The sequence below is a fragment of the Dipodomys merriami genome, unplaced genomic scaffold (assembly GCF_024711535.1).
Source record: "Dipodomys merriami isolate MVZ:Mamm:240054 unplaced genomic scaffold, mDipMer1.0.p SCAF_10, whole genome shotgun sequence".
NCBI classification, from domain to species: Eukaryota; Metazoa; Chordata; class Mammalia; order Rodentia; family Heteromyidae; genus Dipodomys; species Dipodomys merriami.
Genome location: NW_027202271.1, coordinates 6,375,684 through 6,391,128, shown reverse-complemented (window position 1 = coordinate 6,391,128; position 15,445 = coordinate 6,375,684). Strand labels below are relative to the sequence as shown.

The 15,445-nt window shown below is 40.3% G+C and overlaps 1 protein-coding gene across 1 annotated transcript in view; it reads right to left on the bottom strand.

The window, feature by feature from the left end:
* The window catches only part of Lrrk2 (leucine rich repeat kinase 2), a 138,154-nt gene that overhangs the window by 84,007 nt on the left and 38,702 nt on the right, over window positions 1–15,445 (bottom strand). Inside the window, exons 12-14 of the mRNA XM_070038884.1 lie at window positions 8,319–8,448; window positions 6,531–6,655; window positions 4,729–4,835 (exon numbers count right to left, since the gene is read on the bottom strand). Coding sequence (XP_069894985.1) covers window positions 4,729–4,835; window positions 6,531–6,655; window positions 8,319–8,448 — 362 coding nt within the window. The remainder of the gene's footprint in view (window positions 1–4,728; window positions 4,836–6,530; window positions 6,656–8,318; window positions 8,449–15,445) is intronic.

Here is a 15,445-nt window from a genome sequence, read left to right as displayed (position 1 = left end):
AAGGTATTAACAGCAAAGTATGAAGCAAGGGTGAAGCCCTTTGTGGACATGGAGCTCTGGGTGACCACAGTGGTGCACACCTCTGAAGCTGGCCTTACCTGTCAAGCAGGAATGATGAAATGATGGTTCCATCATTCATCAAACAGAAAGGTCCAGCAAACAGAAAGCTCAAAATGACTATGTTACCCTTGCTTTTGAAATGGTCTTAACCTGTTGATGCCATCTAGGAGAATAGATTAGCTTTCACTGTCCATTAGAGAATTAAAAGGGAGGAAAGTGTTTAAAGCAGACATAACAAGTTCATTTAAAACTGAAAGGAAAGTAGCAAGATTCTCCTTTTCAAGAGAGGCTGTAGAGAGGAGTCCAGTAGAATCCTCTGGGGAGGTAGGTTTTTGTTTATTTGTTTGTTCTTGTCAGTCATGGGGCCTGAACTCTGGGCCAGGGCACTGTCCCTCAGTTCTTCAGCTCAGGGCTAGCACCCTACCACTTAAGCCACAACACCACTTCTGGCTTTTTCTGCTTTTGTGGTGCTGAGGAATGAAACCCAGGGTCTCATGCATGCTGGGAGGCAGTTTTACAGTGCAAGGATGCTCCTATACCTCCTCCCCTGGCCTTTTCACTGATTGACAGATGGCTGCTGCATGTACTATGCCAGATCCTTTCATTGGTTGAATGGCATCCAGGGAATTATGGGAAGAAGCAGCATTTGAGGAGGATCCTGAGACATTATGGGAACAAGAAGTACCATGATGGACCACATGTTATTTCCATGGGTTATATCCACCCTTTTTATCCCTAGCCACCAAACAATTCCTCTTTCTTTTTTAAGAATAATATTTGTGCTTTAATGTTTTAATTAGAATAGTTTTATTAAATATTTAAGATTTTTTATTTTTATCCTTAAGTAGTTGTACAAATGAGTTGCCATTCAACAAAGTAGAATAGGAATTTAATGTATTGTGATCAATATCACCCCATACATCATTCTCCCCCATCCTGCCCAACCTTAATCCTTCCCTCAATTGTCTTAATTTTGTAGACTATGCATTGAATATGCATTATGACAATTCACCTTTCTTTCCCTCACTTTTGGTACTGAATATGTGATTTTAAGATGGCTGGTGTCAGAACTGGAGGTATGGCTTAAGTGGTAGAATACTAACCTTTTACAAAAAAGCTAGGGCACTAGGTGTCAATTGATCACACCCGTAATCCTAACTACTCAGGAAGCTGAGGTCTGAGTATTACAGTTTGAAGCCAGCCTGGACAGGAAAAGCCATGAGACTCTTATCCCCAATGAACCACCAAAAAGCCAGCAGTGAAGCTGTGGTTCAAGTGGTAGAACAATAAGCCTTGAGCAAAAAAAAAAAAAAAACCGCAGTGACAGTGCCTTGGTTGAAAGTTCAAGTCCCAGGACTGGAACCAAAAAAAGGGCCAAGCAAGAGCACAAGGCCCTGAATTCAAGCCCCAGTATACACACACACACACACACACACACACACACACACACACACACACACACACACACACACACACACACACACACACACACACACACACACACACACTCAAAGAGAAGCATTACTCAGAGATTAGGAGAGTTTAACTCATACTTTGAGTTATCTGCTCAGAGATTGGTGACTCTCTTGTTTCTCAGCAATACATAATGATAATGATAAATGATACTACAAATCCAACTCTAAATGAGTTCAAATATAGGAAGATTTATAAGGAAAACATTTGGCACATGACAACTGCTACATAGCTCTTGGCATTGTTAACCTAATTGTTGCTATTGTTGGTGTGGCAAGGATGTATTAGTGATGGGCAAATCCCATTCATGAAGAGAAGAGTTTTAAGCCAAGAATCTTGCATCAAAGTTTAGAGTTTGAAAAGAGAGACTATACAGGAGATGGACAAATGAATGGTTTGAATGTTTGTGAATAAGTAGAGGACCACTGGGTCATGAAAATCAAGAGAGGAGAGAGCAGTAATTAAATTGTTAGTGGACTGTTTTCTTTCATTGCTTTTAATTCAGACTGGCAAGGACAGAAGTCTGTATGCATTCTGCTATTAACAAACTTGGAAATGAAAGAAAATGGTAGGTTGATGGAAGGGAAGACAATTAAGGTAAAGTCTATCCCAGTAACCTTCTAAATTGTGTGTATGTGGAGGGGGGAGGGGCTTGAATTCTAGGTCTCATGCTCTTGCTTAGCCTTTTGGCTCAAAGCTGGCACTATATGACTTGAGCCATTGAGGACTGCAATTCAAAGCCAATCCAGGCAGAAAAGACCATGAGACTCTTACCTCCAATTAGCCAACAAAAGGCCAAAGTGGAGCATAGCTTAAATGATAATTAACCTTGAGCAGAAAAAGCTCAGGGACAGTACACAAACCCTGAGTTCAAGTCCCAGGACAGACAGGCAACCAGACAGCCAGACAGCCAGACAGCCATACACACACACACACACACACACACACACACACACACACAAATTCTAACAAAGCATATGGAAAAACTATAATGATAGCACACTGAGATGAACATTGAACCCACATAACTGAATAAGAAGAAAGCACTTAGGAAGTACATGGATAAAGCTAGATAAAAGTAATATACTATCTGTCAAGGTAAAATTGAGATAGAATAAATGGGAAAACAGGTAGACATGATATAAATTTAAGTACTCAGATTTTTTTGAACTTTTAGAGCCAGAAGCACAGCAATAATTTAAAATCTAATAGTAATAACTTATCTAATATCAACTGAGTTCATAATGTCCACTAGATACTGTAATGCTATTTTACATGGAGCATCTCATAAAATCATAACAACCTTAAATGAAAAACCATTCAGCACTGCTCATCAGTACAGAAAGAGAGCCATCATTCCTCCAGCCAGATTACTAGATTTGTGATAGGTAGATACAACACACATTCACTTCTGTCTTTCTGTGCCTAACTTATTTCTTCCACACACTTAGTGTCAGTAAATAGTTCTGCAATTAAATTCAGCCCCACTTTCTTGTGTCTGTACTGAGGTTTGAACTCAGGGCCTAGGAACCATCCCCTGAGCTTTTTTGTACTCAACCACTTTGTGCCATTCTACCACTTGAGCTTTTGGGTGGCTCATTGGAGATAAGAGTCTCATAAACTTTCCTACCCAAGCTAGCTTCCATGCTTCTCACTGCTCAGATTTCAGCCTCCTGTATAGCTAAGATTACAGGAGTGAGCCACCAGTGCCTGGCTTCCATTTAGCCCATTCTACAATATATTCACACCATACACAGAATCACTTTTAACGTTAGGTACAAGTGACTCACACATCACAGGCAATTACATTATAAAGTTCAGTTTAAATTGAATTTTTAAAAGTAATCTCTCTGGAGGCTACTGTAATTAATTCATAGCATTTATCAAACCATACTGAAACACAAGAAATCACCTTCACAGATTATATTGAATATTTTTTCTTTCATTAAAACAATAACCCCTAAGAATTCCTTAAATTTTCACCTGTATCTTTCTCTTTTTTCTGGTTTTTTTTTCTCTCTTTGGCTGGTTCTAAAGACTGAATTTAGGGCTTCATGCTCTCATTGACTTGCTTGCTCACATTGATCCTCTTACCACTTGAGCCATATCTCCAGCCTGGCTTTTTGCTGGTTAATTGCCTAACAAGTCTTTTGGACTTTTCTACCTAAACTGGCTTTGAACTATGATTCTCCAGATCCCAGCTTCTGGAGCATCTAGGATTATAAGATTACACCTCCAGGACCTAGTTTTCACTCAAAGAACAAATTCATTTTTATTTCAGATGTCCAAATTACCTTAATTCCATCAATATATTTCACATCAGAAAAGGGACTACATTATCTTTTTTCATAGTTGCTTATGATTTATTGATACTCTGGTTATGATGAATATTGCATCTATACATAGATTTGTCAGTGCCTGAAGACTGGAAGGAAACCATGTCATGGGTTCTCTTTGAAGAGAGAAATGAAAACAAGCACAGAGAACTAATGAAGACTTTCATGCTCTACCTCATATACCTGGGTGGGCTGAAACTTATACCATGGAACCATACAAGAGAGACCAACAGAAAGAAAAGACAGCAAAAAGAACAGCCCACATCCCTGTTCCCTCATGGGTTTATCAACTCATATAGGCCGGGCACCAGTGGCCCATATGTGTAATCCTAGCTACTCAGGAGGCAGAGATATGAGGATTGAGGATTGAAGATTGAAGCCAGCCCTGGAAGACAAATCTGATTGACAAATAAGAAGCCAGAAGAGGAGCTATGGCCTTGAATGAAAAAGTCCAAGCAAGAGCTGGAGGCCCTGAGTTCAAGTAGTTCTAGTATTAGCACACATGGGCACGGACACACACACACACACACACACACACACACACACACACACACACACACACACACTATACAATGGCTATGCACACACCTAGCTCTAGCTCTTTAGCTGTCTAGATCAAGCAAACTCAAGTAGATTAATGTTGCTAGCAATCAAAAAAAGCTTGGTAAGTCTGTAGTTGGTGGATATATCTCTGCCAGATTTCGCTTACTACAGGTCTCCTCAAGGCCCGTAATCCTGTTATCATTTTATGTTCTAATCTAATGATTAGAACATAAAATGAAGAGAGCGAAGAAACATTAAAATACTTACCCTGGTTCCTGGTTAACATATAAAGACAGTAACTCTATAATCAACATACCCTGTTCAAAGCCGATAAGACCAGCTTGTAAATATCATTCCTGAAAGATTGTTTCTTAACCATATTTAGTTTACGCTGAAATTCATCTCTAGAAACATCTGGCATGCCTAAATACAAAAATAAATAAGTAAATACATGGCATATATACTTTTCTCATAAATGTTTAAGCTAAACAAATTGTCACTCAAAGGAATAAAGTTGACATGTTTAAGGAAAACCGAAAGGGGTTTATTGTTACTGAAGTTTTATTACATTCTACACACAAAATTGAAAGAGTCATCATAATATTTGCAAGCAAAAATACATGTAAACCATGTCTCAAAAGTGAACTGACAATTACAAATCATGATTCAGTTTTTTTTAATATGATTAATGATCATTTTTCAAAGTACCAGAAGTTTTAAAAAGATAGAACAAAAGCTGTCCTCAAAAAAGACACTTTTTTTCCCCTTCCTTCATTTTCCTTCCTTCCTTCCTTTCGCATGTGCCCTGTACTGGGGTTTGAACTCAGGACCTGGACACTGTCCTATAGCTTTGTTGCTCAAATCTTTTAGTCTACCACTTGAGCCACAACTCTACTTCCAGCTTTTGCTGGTTAATCGGAGTAAGAGTCTGACAGACTTGCCTGCCTTGCCTACCTTTGAACAACAATCCTCAGATCTCAGCCCTCTGAAAACTCCTCTGAGCTTGAAAACTCCTCTAGGCCTTCTACAAGACAGCTCCTTGGACCATTAATCTTAAATATCACAATTATTCCTGTGAACAAATTAGTTGAGAGTTCACCAATATTCTCATCGTTGTTTATACATTCATGCATAACATCCCTGTTCACAATTCCTGCTGATTATGGACATGTCTATCTAAGTCTAAACTCTTGTAATACCTTACTTTCATTCCTGTTTCAAATCCTAACAGTACCACAGGGTTCACAATGTAAAGGGCACTTAATAAACATATTGAAAGAACAATTAAACGGGCTTTGAAGGACAAATAAAGAAGGAGATATAAGGTAGGAGGTAAAAGGGAAAGAGCAGAAACCTATGAGGTTAATAAGTACCAGTTACAGTGGCTACAAACTAACTTCAAAGTAAAGGAAGGCTAGCAATGAAGTGACAGAAATTAGAAAAATAATAATAAATTCAGGCAGATGGGGAGAAAACCTTGGACTTAAACTTGGATGATAACAAACAGAAAACATATATTAAGCTGGGAGCTGCTGGCTCAAAAATAATAGGTTCCTATAGATGGTGGAGAGCTAAGAAAGCTGAAAGTAATTCATTTGCATGTATGAAAATAGAACAATGAAAACTCTTGAAATTGTTTTAAGAAAGGAGAGGGAGCAGGAGAAGAGTGACAGAGGAGCTGAAGTTGATTGGGATATGTTATTTGTGTTTAAATGTTACAATGAAACAGGGCTGGTGGCTCACGCCTGAAATCCTAGCTCAGAAGGCTGAGATCTGAGGATCATTGTTCGAAGCCAGCTCAAGCAGGGAAGTCCCTAAGACTCTTAACCTCCAACTAACCACCAAAAAGCAGAAGAGCTAGTCTTGAACAGAAAAAGTCCAGATACAGTTCAAATCCCTGAGTTCAAGTACCAGTACTGGCACCAAAAAAAAAAAAAACAAAAAAAAAGTTACAATGAAATCCATATACAGAACTAATATATGTAACTAATATACACTAACTTTAAAAAAGAGAGAAAAATCATTCATTGAAGTTTTGCCTAGGAAGTTAGTATTTCACCAAAAGGTCAAACTCCATTAAGACTACTACCTCTTCCTGACATCAATTCTGGGACTTACCAGGCACTATGAAATGCACAATAGCCCGAAGAGCCTCCAGCTGCACGGACAATGACGTCTGATGGCTTTTCATAATGGTTATTATCTTGGGGACCACTACTGCCATGGTATCCAGGGACGTGTTACTGCAGATATAAAATCCACATGATTGTGACAAATACAAATGGATTCAATTGTACAAACACCAAACTGACACAGACATGGCAAAAAAAAAATGAGTACATAAAATTGTGTTTGATTTCAGTAACAGGAGCATACAAAATTTTAGTTGTTTCAACTTCTATCTCAGGAGCCCAAGATGACTTGGGCTCATGCTTGTAATCCTAACTACTCAGAAAGCTGAGACCTAGAAGATCTTGGTTTGAGGCCAGAAAGGCAGAAACATCCATGAAGCTCTGTCTCCAAAATAAGCAGCAAAACACCAGGCTGGAGGGGTGGCTCAAATAGTAGAAAACCAGTTGTCAGCAAGCAAGCCAAGCAAACTCAAGTTCCAGAGTTCAAGCCCCAGTATGAGATGAGAAAGAAGAAAAGGAGGAGGGGAAAGAGGAAGAAGAGAAAGAAGAAGAATAGGAGAGGAAAAGGAAGAGCAGAAGGAAGAAAAGGAGGAAGAGGAGCAGAAGGAAGAAAAGGAGGAAGAGGAGGAGAAGGTGGAGGAGGAGGTGGAGGAGGAGGAGGAGGAGAAGGAGGAAAAGGAGGAAAAGGAAGAAGAGGAGGAAGAGGAGGAAGGAAGAGGAGGAGGAAATCTTCTGAAATCTGAAGATTTCAGCCTTTGAAGTAAGACCAGGCAGCAAAGAGCATGAGATTTTTATTTCCAATTAACCAGCAAAAAACAAAAAACATAAAACAAAAAACCTTGGAAATGGAGCTATGACTCAAGTGGTAGAGTGATAAAGCCTTGAGTGAAAAAACTAAGAGATAGTGCCCGGCTCTGGGATCAAGTTCACAGTACCAAAAACAAAAACAAAATAAACAAAAAAGAGCACCTGAATGCTGGGGTTTAAAATTTTGTACCTTTCACATATGCACAATAATATGAAAACTGTTTTTTGGTCAGTTGTGGGGTTTGAATTCTGGGCCTGGGCACTGTCCCTCAGCTCTAACCACTTGAGCTACCGCACCACTTCCAGTTTATTAGAGATAAGAGTCTCACAGACTTTCCTGCCCAGGCTGGCTTTGAACTGTAATCCCCAGATCTCAGCCTCCTGAGTACCTAGTATTACAGGCATGAGCCACCAGCACCCGGCTCTGAAAAACTGTTTTAAGATGTACTGTATAATCATTTTAAAAAAAAGAAAAACATAGTCAACACCAAGCAGGAAACACAAGAATAAAAACAACATTTTTCTATGGTTTTCCATCTTTTACTCCCTTCCTCCCTTTCTTCCTGGCTTAAATTTAGGACCTCATGCTCTCCCTTGCCAGAATAAATCTCTTGCTTGGCTTTCTTGCTCATGGATGGTGTTCTAACCACTTGAACTACATCTCCACTTCTGGCTTTTGCTGGTTAGTTGAAGACAGGTATCTCTCAGAATTGTCTGCCTGGGCTGGCTTTGAGCCATAATCCTCAAATCTCTGTCTCCTGAATAACAATAGTTATAGGTGTGAGACAGAAGCACTTAGCTCACCATTTCTTTTAATGTTCAGATAAAATACACAGTGATAATCTCAGTGATATGAGATTATACTGAAAAAATGTCTATCTTCAAATTCAGTATGCTTTTCTTTACATTCTTAGAGATAGGCTTGAAATAATATTGTACTTGATTCAATACCATGAGTCTCTATTACCTTCCTTCAAGAAGATGATTGAGCATCTTACATCCACTTTCAGCCACTTCCGGAGAATGTATGTGTTTCTGCATTAACTCCAAAACATTCAGGTATATTCCTTTTGACAGCAGGATTTTTCTAAAATTAACTACAAGATATTTTAAGGTTATTTGTTGAAATGAAAACACATTCTAATACTATTTATCTATCTATCTATTTATTGTGCCAGTACTGAGGTTTGAACTCATAGCTGGGCACTCTCCCTGAGCTTTTGCTCAAGGGTAGTGCTCTGCCATTTAAGTCACAGCTCCACTTTTGGCTCTTTGGTAGTTCATTGGAGATAAGAGGCTCACCAACTTCTCTACCCAGGCTGGCTTCAAATCACAATCCTCAGATTGCAGGCTCTTGAGTGGCGTGAGCCACCAACACCCAGCTATATTCTGATAATTTCACAATAACTGTGGAACATTAAGGTAGTCTAAGTTCACTGTCTACTTAAATATCATTAATATCTAATTCTTGAAAACATATACTATGCTCTATTTCTTCATATTTATCAATTCCTCAAATTTTGATTTTAATTTTTTATTGTAGTATGGACTTATTCCAATAAAATCAATATATTCCCAGTCTAATTTTTTTTCTTTTTCTTTTTCTCTACCATTGGAGCCACAACTCCACTTCCCATTTTTTGTAGTTAATTGGAGATAAGAGTCTCATAGACTTTTCTACTAGGGGTGGCTTCAAACCGCAATTCTCAGATCTCAGCCTCCTGAGTACCTAGGATTACAGGTGTGAGCCACCAATGCCCTGCTTTGTTTTGATTTGTTTTGTTTTTCAGAAAAAAAAAGTTGCTTAAATAATGTTCTCCAAAATAAGAATGAATGTTACCAGATACATTGAAGGAATAAGTGGGGTTGGGAGAGATGAGGGGAAAAGGTAGAAGGGATGACATTGATCAAGGTACTAATAAATTGACATGAAACCCCTTTAGACAACTACTTAAAGATAATAATAATTATAATTATATGAAGAATGAAGCATAATGCATAATTGCAAAATAGAGTAAACATTGATTTTGCATTTTGTGGAGAAAAATAGCTTTATTTTAACAATAAGTGTGATATAACAGAGACCCTCTCTGTAGGAAACTTCCTTCACTAAATACAATTGATTGCCTTAGAAGTTTCATAGATCGATTGTCTTGAAGCTGCCATAAAAATACCAATCCCAACATTATACACAACAATTCAACATTCTAAAAGTAACAAAAAGAGGACACTTAGAGGATCGCCAGGAACAGAGAAACATACCAGCCGGGAGTCTCCACGAGGATCCCACCCCCACCCCTCACTCTCCACCGGAGCAGAGAGGCTCCATCCTGCCAAAGCCACTTGGCACCAGCAGCACGACAAAGGGACCTGTTGGCAGACAAAGGGACCTGTCGGCAGACCACCAGCCCGATCGCGATCTCAACGACCCGGCGGGGCCGCCCGGGCCCCAGAGGCACCGCGAAGAAGCTGCCTGAGCATGGACACTTTTGACCCGACAGCTTCGACAGAGGCAGAGACAGAAAAGAATCACACAGAGCCACCACTGCCCAACCCAGCCCGCAACCACCCTAACTGAACTCGGATTGCAACAACAACTGATGACCTACACCACACAGAAACAACCAGCTCCAGGGTGAGTACCCCACAGGGGAAGTGTATCCTTCAGGGGAGACCAGAGCTGGAGGGAATCCCCAGACCCTGACCTAGTCTCCCTACCCCAACACCCGGACCACAGGACCCACTAAAATTGGGAACTGTTTGAGAGCTCCACCAGCCCGTGGAGCACACTCTGCTGGCCAGGCTAGAGCAAGAGCGCCCCTGGAAGGGAGCTTAAATGCCCAAGCCAGGAACAGCGCCCCTGGGTCAAGAATACCAACAGTAGAAGAAATTTGAACTGTGTCCCCCAGGCTGTATAACATAGGTGGTATACACATCAGCACAGGCCTAACGAGCGCGCTCCAGGCTGGGGCCGGAACCAGGCCCGGGGATCCGGCGCCTGAACAATACGACCAACTCCTCCCAACTGAAGTAAAAAGCTGAGCATACGCCTCAACAGAGGGGAGAAAACCAGGAAACAACACTCCCCGGGAAGCACGCCTGTGACAACAAAAGACCTGGAGGCCAAGGACAAGAGAAGCCCAAACCCCACCAAAACTCCACCCATATACCCTAGACTGGGAATTGGGCAACACAGGCTGCCAGCACCTGATAGTAAGCAGGAGCTCAGACTGTTAAGGCGGCTCAGCAATAGAGTGATAGTCTTGGATGTATGAGGCCCTGGATCTGATTCCTCAGCATCACAAAAGCAAAAAGGGTCAGAAGTGGTGCTGTGGCTCAAATGGTAGGGTGCCAGCCTTGAGCTGAAGAGCTGAGGGACAGCACCCAAACCTAGAGTTCAAGCCCACAACCAGCCCAAAACAAACAAACAAAAACACATCAGGAGCCCATAGCAGACTCCAGTATTTGGGAGAGTGCATCCAGAGCATCTGTTCTTCACAAGAGCACCCGTAGGAGCAAACACAAGCAGTCTAGGCTGCTCAACCCTTCCAAAGGCGGGAACTGCCAGCAATCTACAGCAGAGAGCTGAGAATCCTAAGTAAGTCAGAATAGCAGCTGGAAATAGGCTCCCAACAGAACCCAGATCAGGCACAGACTCTCTCTACCAATACAGAATCAGCAACCAAGCAAAGACAGACACACCAAAACAAAATTGAAGAGCAGTCTCCTGAACCTCCATGCGAAAATCACAGAGAAAAATCACAAGGTTTACCACCACCCAGGACAGCAAGCTCACCTCAAAAGCCAGCAGCCACGCAGGGGAGAGCCCCAGTGGGAGCAAAGCAGGAATGGAAGACAAAAGCTACATCCAAGGGTTGCTGGAGGCAATGACTCAAGAAATAAAGCGAGAAATTGATCAGAAATTGAAAGAGCACAAGGATGAACTATCAAAACAGATACAGGATATCAAACAAGAGTTGGATGCAAAAATAGAAGCTGCACAAACCTCAGTAAGAAGTGAGATAAACGCCAAATTAGAGGTAATGCATACCTCATTGAGAGGTGAGATCAGTACTCTGAGAACCAACATTGAATCCATAAAGGGATCCATTTCCTCCATGCAAACCACAATAGAAGCCACGATCAACAGAGTGAATGAAATGGAAGGAAGAGTCTCAGATACAGAAGACAGAATACACCAACTGGACCAAAAAGTGACAGATATGGAAAAATCACTCAAATTAAACCAAAGGGAAATTCAAGAGCAAGCAGATAATGCTAAAAAATTTAACCTTCGCATAATCGGAGTGGAGGAAGGTGAGGAATTCCAGAGCAAGGGAATGCAACACCTATTTAACAAGATAATCAATGAAAATTTTCCCCACCTCAAAAACGACCATCTTAACTACATCACAAAAGCTTATCGAACACCCAACAAGCAAGACCCCAGGAGAAACACTTCTAGACACATTATAGTAAAAATGATAGATCTGAATAATAAGAAAACAATCCTGCATGCAGCAAAAATGAAGAAGGAGCTATACTACAATGGGAAAAAAATTAGAATCACTGCAGATCAAACAATGAATGCAAGAAAAGCCTGGGAAAGCACCATACGAGCTCTGAGAGCCAATAACTGCCAACCCAGACTAATATACCCGGCAAAGCTAGCATTCACATTCGATGGAGAACTGAAAACCTTTAATAGCAAAGAAAAACTAAATGAATACATAAACATTAAGCCAGCATTACAAAGAATTCTAAGAGGGGGGACACAACCTGAAGAAAGCAACCAGGAACTGGGGCCTGCCCCAAACAGGCGTTACTCAAAGTCTAACTGAGCAAGCACAGGAGGAAAGGAAAAAAGAAAAACTTAGGAAAACGGAATGGCAGGGACAACAATGCATCTCTCTATACTTTCTCTTAATATAAATGGGCTGAATTCGCCAATTAAAAGAAAACGAACTGAGGACTGGATCAGAAAACAAAACCCATCCATCTGTTGCCTTCAGGAGACCCACCTCTCAGCCAAACATACAAACAAACTCAGAGTGAAGGGGTGGAAAAGGATCTACCAATCAAACGCCCCCAGTAAGAAAGCAGGTGTAGCTATCCTGATATCTGACAAAATAAACTTCTCATTAAAATCAGTACAGAAAGACAAGGACGGACACTACATATTAATAAAGGGAACAATCCAACTTATATGCCCCAAATATTGGTGCACCCAGATATGTCAAACAAATGCTCTCAAACTTACAGAATAAAATAGATCCCAATACGATAATACTAGGAGACTTCAACACACCACTCTCACCAAAGGACAGGTATACCAACCAGAGGATTGGCAAAGAAGCTACCGAATTAAGAGAGGCCATACTTCAAGCAGAATTAACTGACATCTACCGAGTATTTCACCCTAAAACAACACAGTACACATTCTTCTCGGCAGCTCTCGGAACTTTCTCCAAAATAGACCATATCATAGTTCATGCAAGGAACTTAAGCAAATACAAAGGGATCGACATAATCCCCTGTATCCTATCTGACCACAGTGGAATCAAGCTAGCTCTCAATAACAAAGCACACCGCAGAAATTTCTCTAATACCTGGAAATTGAACAGCACACTCCTTAACAATGCCTGGATAACAGAAGAGATCAGAGAAGAAATAAAGCATTTCCTACAACTCAATGAAAATGAAAACACCACACCTTTTGCTGTGGGACACAGCAAAAGCAGTCCTGAGGGGCAAATTTATTGCCCTCAGTGCCCACATCAAGAGAATGGAGACAGACCAAGTAAATAATCTCATGTTGCAATTAAAACAGCTAGAAAAACAAGAAAAAATGGGACCTAAAGCTACTAGACGAAGCCAGATAACCAAATTAAAAGCAGAAATTAACCAATTAGAAAATCAGAAAACCCTAACCAAAATAAACCAAACAAAAAGCTGGTTCTTTGAAAAGATAAACAAAATTGATGGCCCATTGGCTAGATTAATTAAAAAAAGAAGAGAGGAAACCCATATTAATAGGATTAGGGATGCCACGGGAAACATCACAACACGTACCCAAGATATCCAAACAATTCTAACAGACTACTTTCAAAAGCTATACTCTCTAAAGGAAGAAAATCGGGCAGAAATGGATGCATTTTTAGAGAAATACAAGTTGCCCAAACTGAGCAAAGAAGAAGTTAACCAATTAAATAAGCCAATATCCTATAATGAGATACAGGAAGCTATCAAAAGTCTTCCAACAAAAAAAAGCCCAGGACCAGATGGATTCACAGCAGAATTCTATAAGACCTTTAAACAAGAACTAATACCCATACTCCTCAAGCTCTTCAGAGAAACAGAGAAGGAGGGAGCTATCCCAAACTCATTCTACGAAGCCAATATCACACTCATCCCCAAACCAGGCAAAGACCCAACCAAAAAGGAGAATTACAGGCCAATCTCCTTGATGAACACAGATGCAAAGATCCTTAACAAGATTCTAGCTAACAGAATCCAGAAACACATAAAAAAAATAATTCACTATGACCAGGTAGGCTTCATCCCAGAGACACAGGGATGGTTTAACATACACAAGTCAATAAATGTAATCCAACATATCAACAGAGCCAAGGTCAAGAATCACATGATTATCACCACAGATGCAGAAAAGGCCTTTGACAAAATTCAACATTCATTCATGCTAAAAGCTCTGGAGAAAATAGGAATAGAAGGAACATTTCTAAAAACAATAAAAGCCATTTATGACAGACCAATAGCCAATATTATACTTAAATGGGAAAAGCTACAACCAATTCTCCTAAAATCAGGAACAAGGCAAGGATGCCCACTGTCTCCACTCCTCTTCAATATAGTCCTAGAACCCTTAGCCAGGGCAATAAGGCAAGAAAAAGACATTAAAGGGATCCGCATAGGGAAAGAAGAAGTTAAACTATCCCTTTTTGCAGACGACATGATACTATACCTCCACGATCGCAAAAACTCCATCCCCAAACTCTTAGAAATCATAAATCACTTCAGCAAAATAGCAGGATACAAAACAAACCCACAAAAATCAGTTGCCTTCCTATACACTGATAATGTACAGGAAGAGAGGGAAATAAAGGGAGCAACCCCATTCACAATAACCTCCCAAAAAATAAAATATTTAGGAATTAACCTAACCAAAAATGTAAAAGAACTATTTAATGAGAACTATAAAAAGTTAAAGAAAGAAATTGCAGAAGACACTAGGAAATGGAAAGACCTCCCATGCTCCTGGATAGGCCGACTTAATATAGTAAAGATGGTAATACTTCCAAAACTAATATACAAATTCAACGCAATTCCTATTAAAATCCCAATGACATACATCACTGAAATACAGAAAACAGTCCAAAAATTCATATGGAACAACAAAAGACCTAGAATAGCCAAAACAATTCTAGGGGATAAAGACAATATGGGAGGGCTATCCATGCCGAACTTCAAACTCTACTACAGAGCTATAATAACAAAGACAGCATGGTACTGGCACAAAAACAGACCCGAAGACCAATGGAACAGAATAGAAGATCCAGAAATAAATCCACAGGCCTACAGCCAGCTGATATTCGACAAAGGAGCCAAAGACATACAATGGAAGAAACACAGCCTCTTCAACCGCTGGTGCTGGGAAAACTGGGCAGCCACATGCAGAAAACTAAAAGTGGACCCCAGCCTATCACCATGCACCAACATCAACTCAAAATGGATTAAAGACCTTAACATTAAACCTGAATCTCTGAAACTACTGCAGGACAGAGTAGGAGAGACACTTGAACTAATAGGCACAGGAAGGAACTTCCTGAACAGAGTCCCAGGGTCACAACAAGTTGGAGAGAGACTCGACAAATGGGACTACCTTAAAATAAAAAGCTTCTGCACAGATAAAGCTATCGCAACCAAGCTAGAAAGACAACCAACTAATTGGGAAAAAATATTTACCAGCAATATATCAGACAAGGGGTTAACATCCTGTATATACAGGGAACTCAAGAAACTAATCCCTCCCAAACCTAACAAACCAATTACTAAATGGGCAAGGGAACTAAAGAG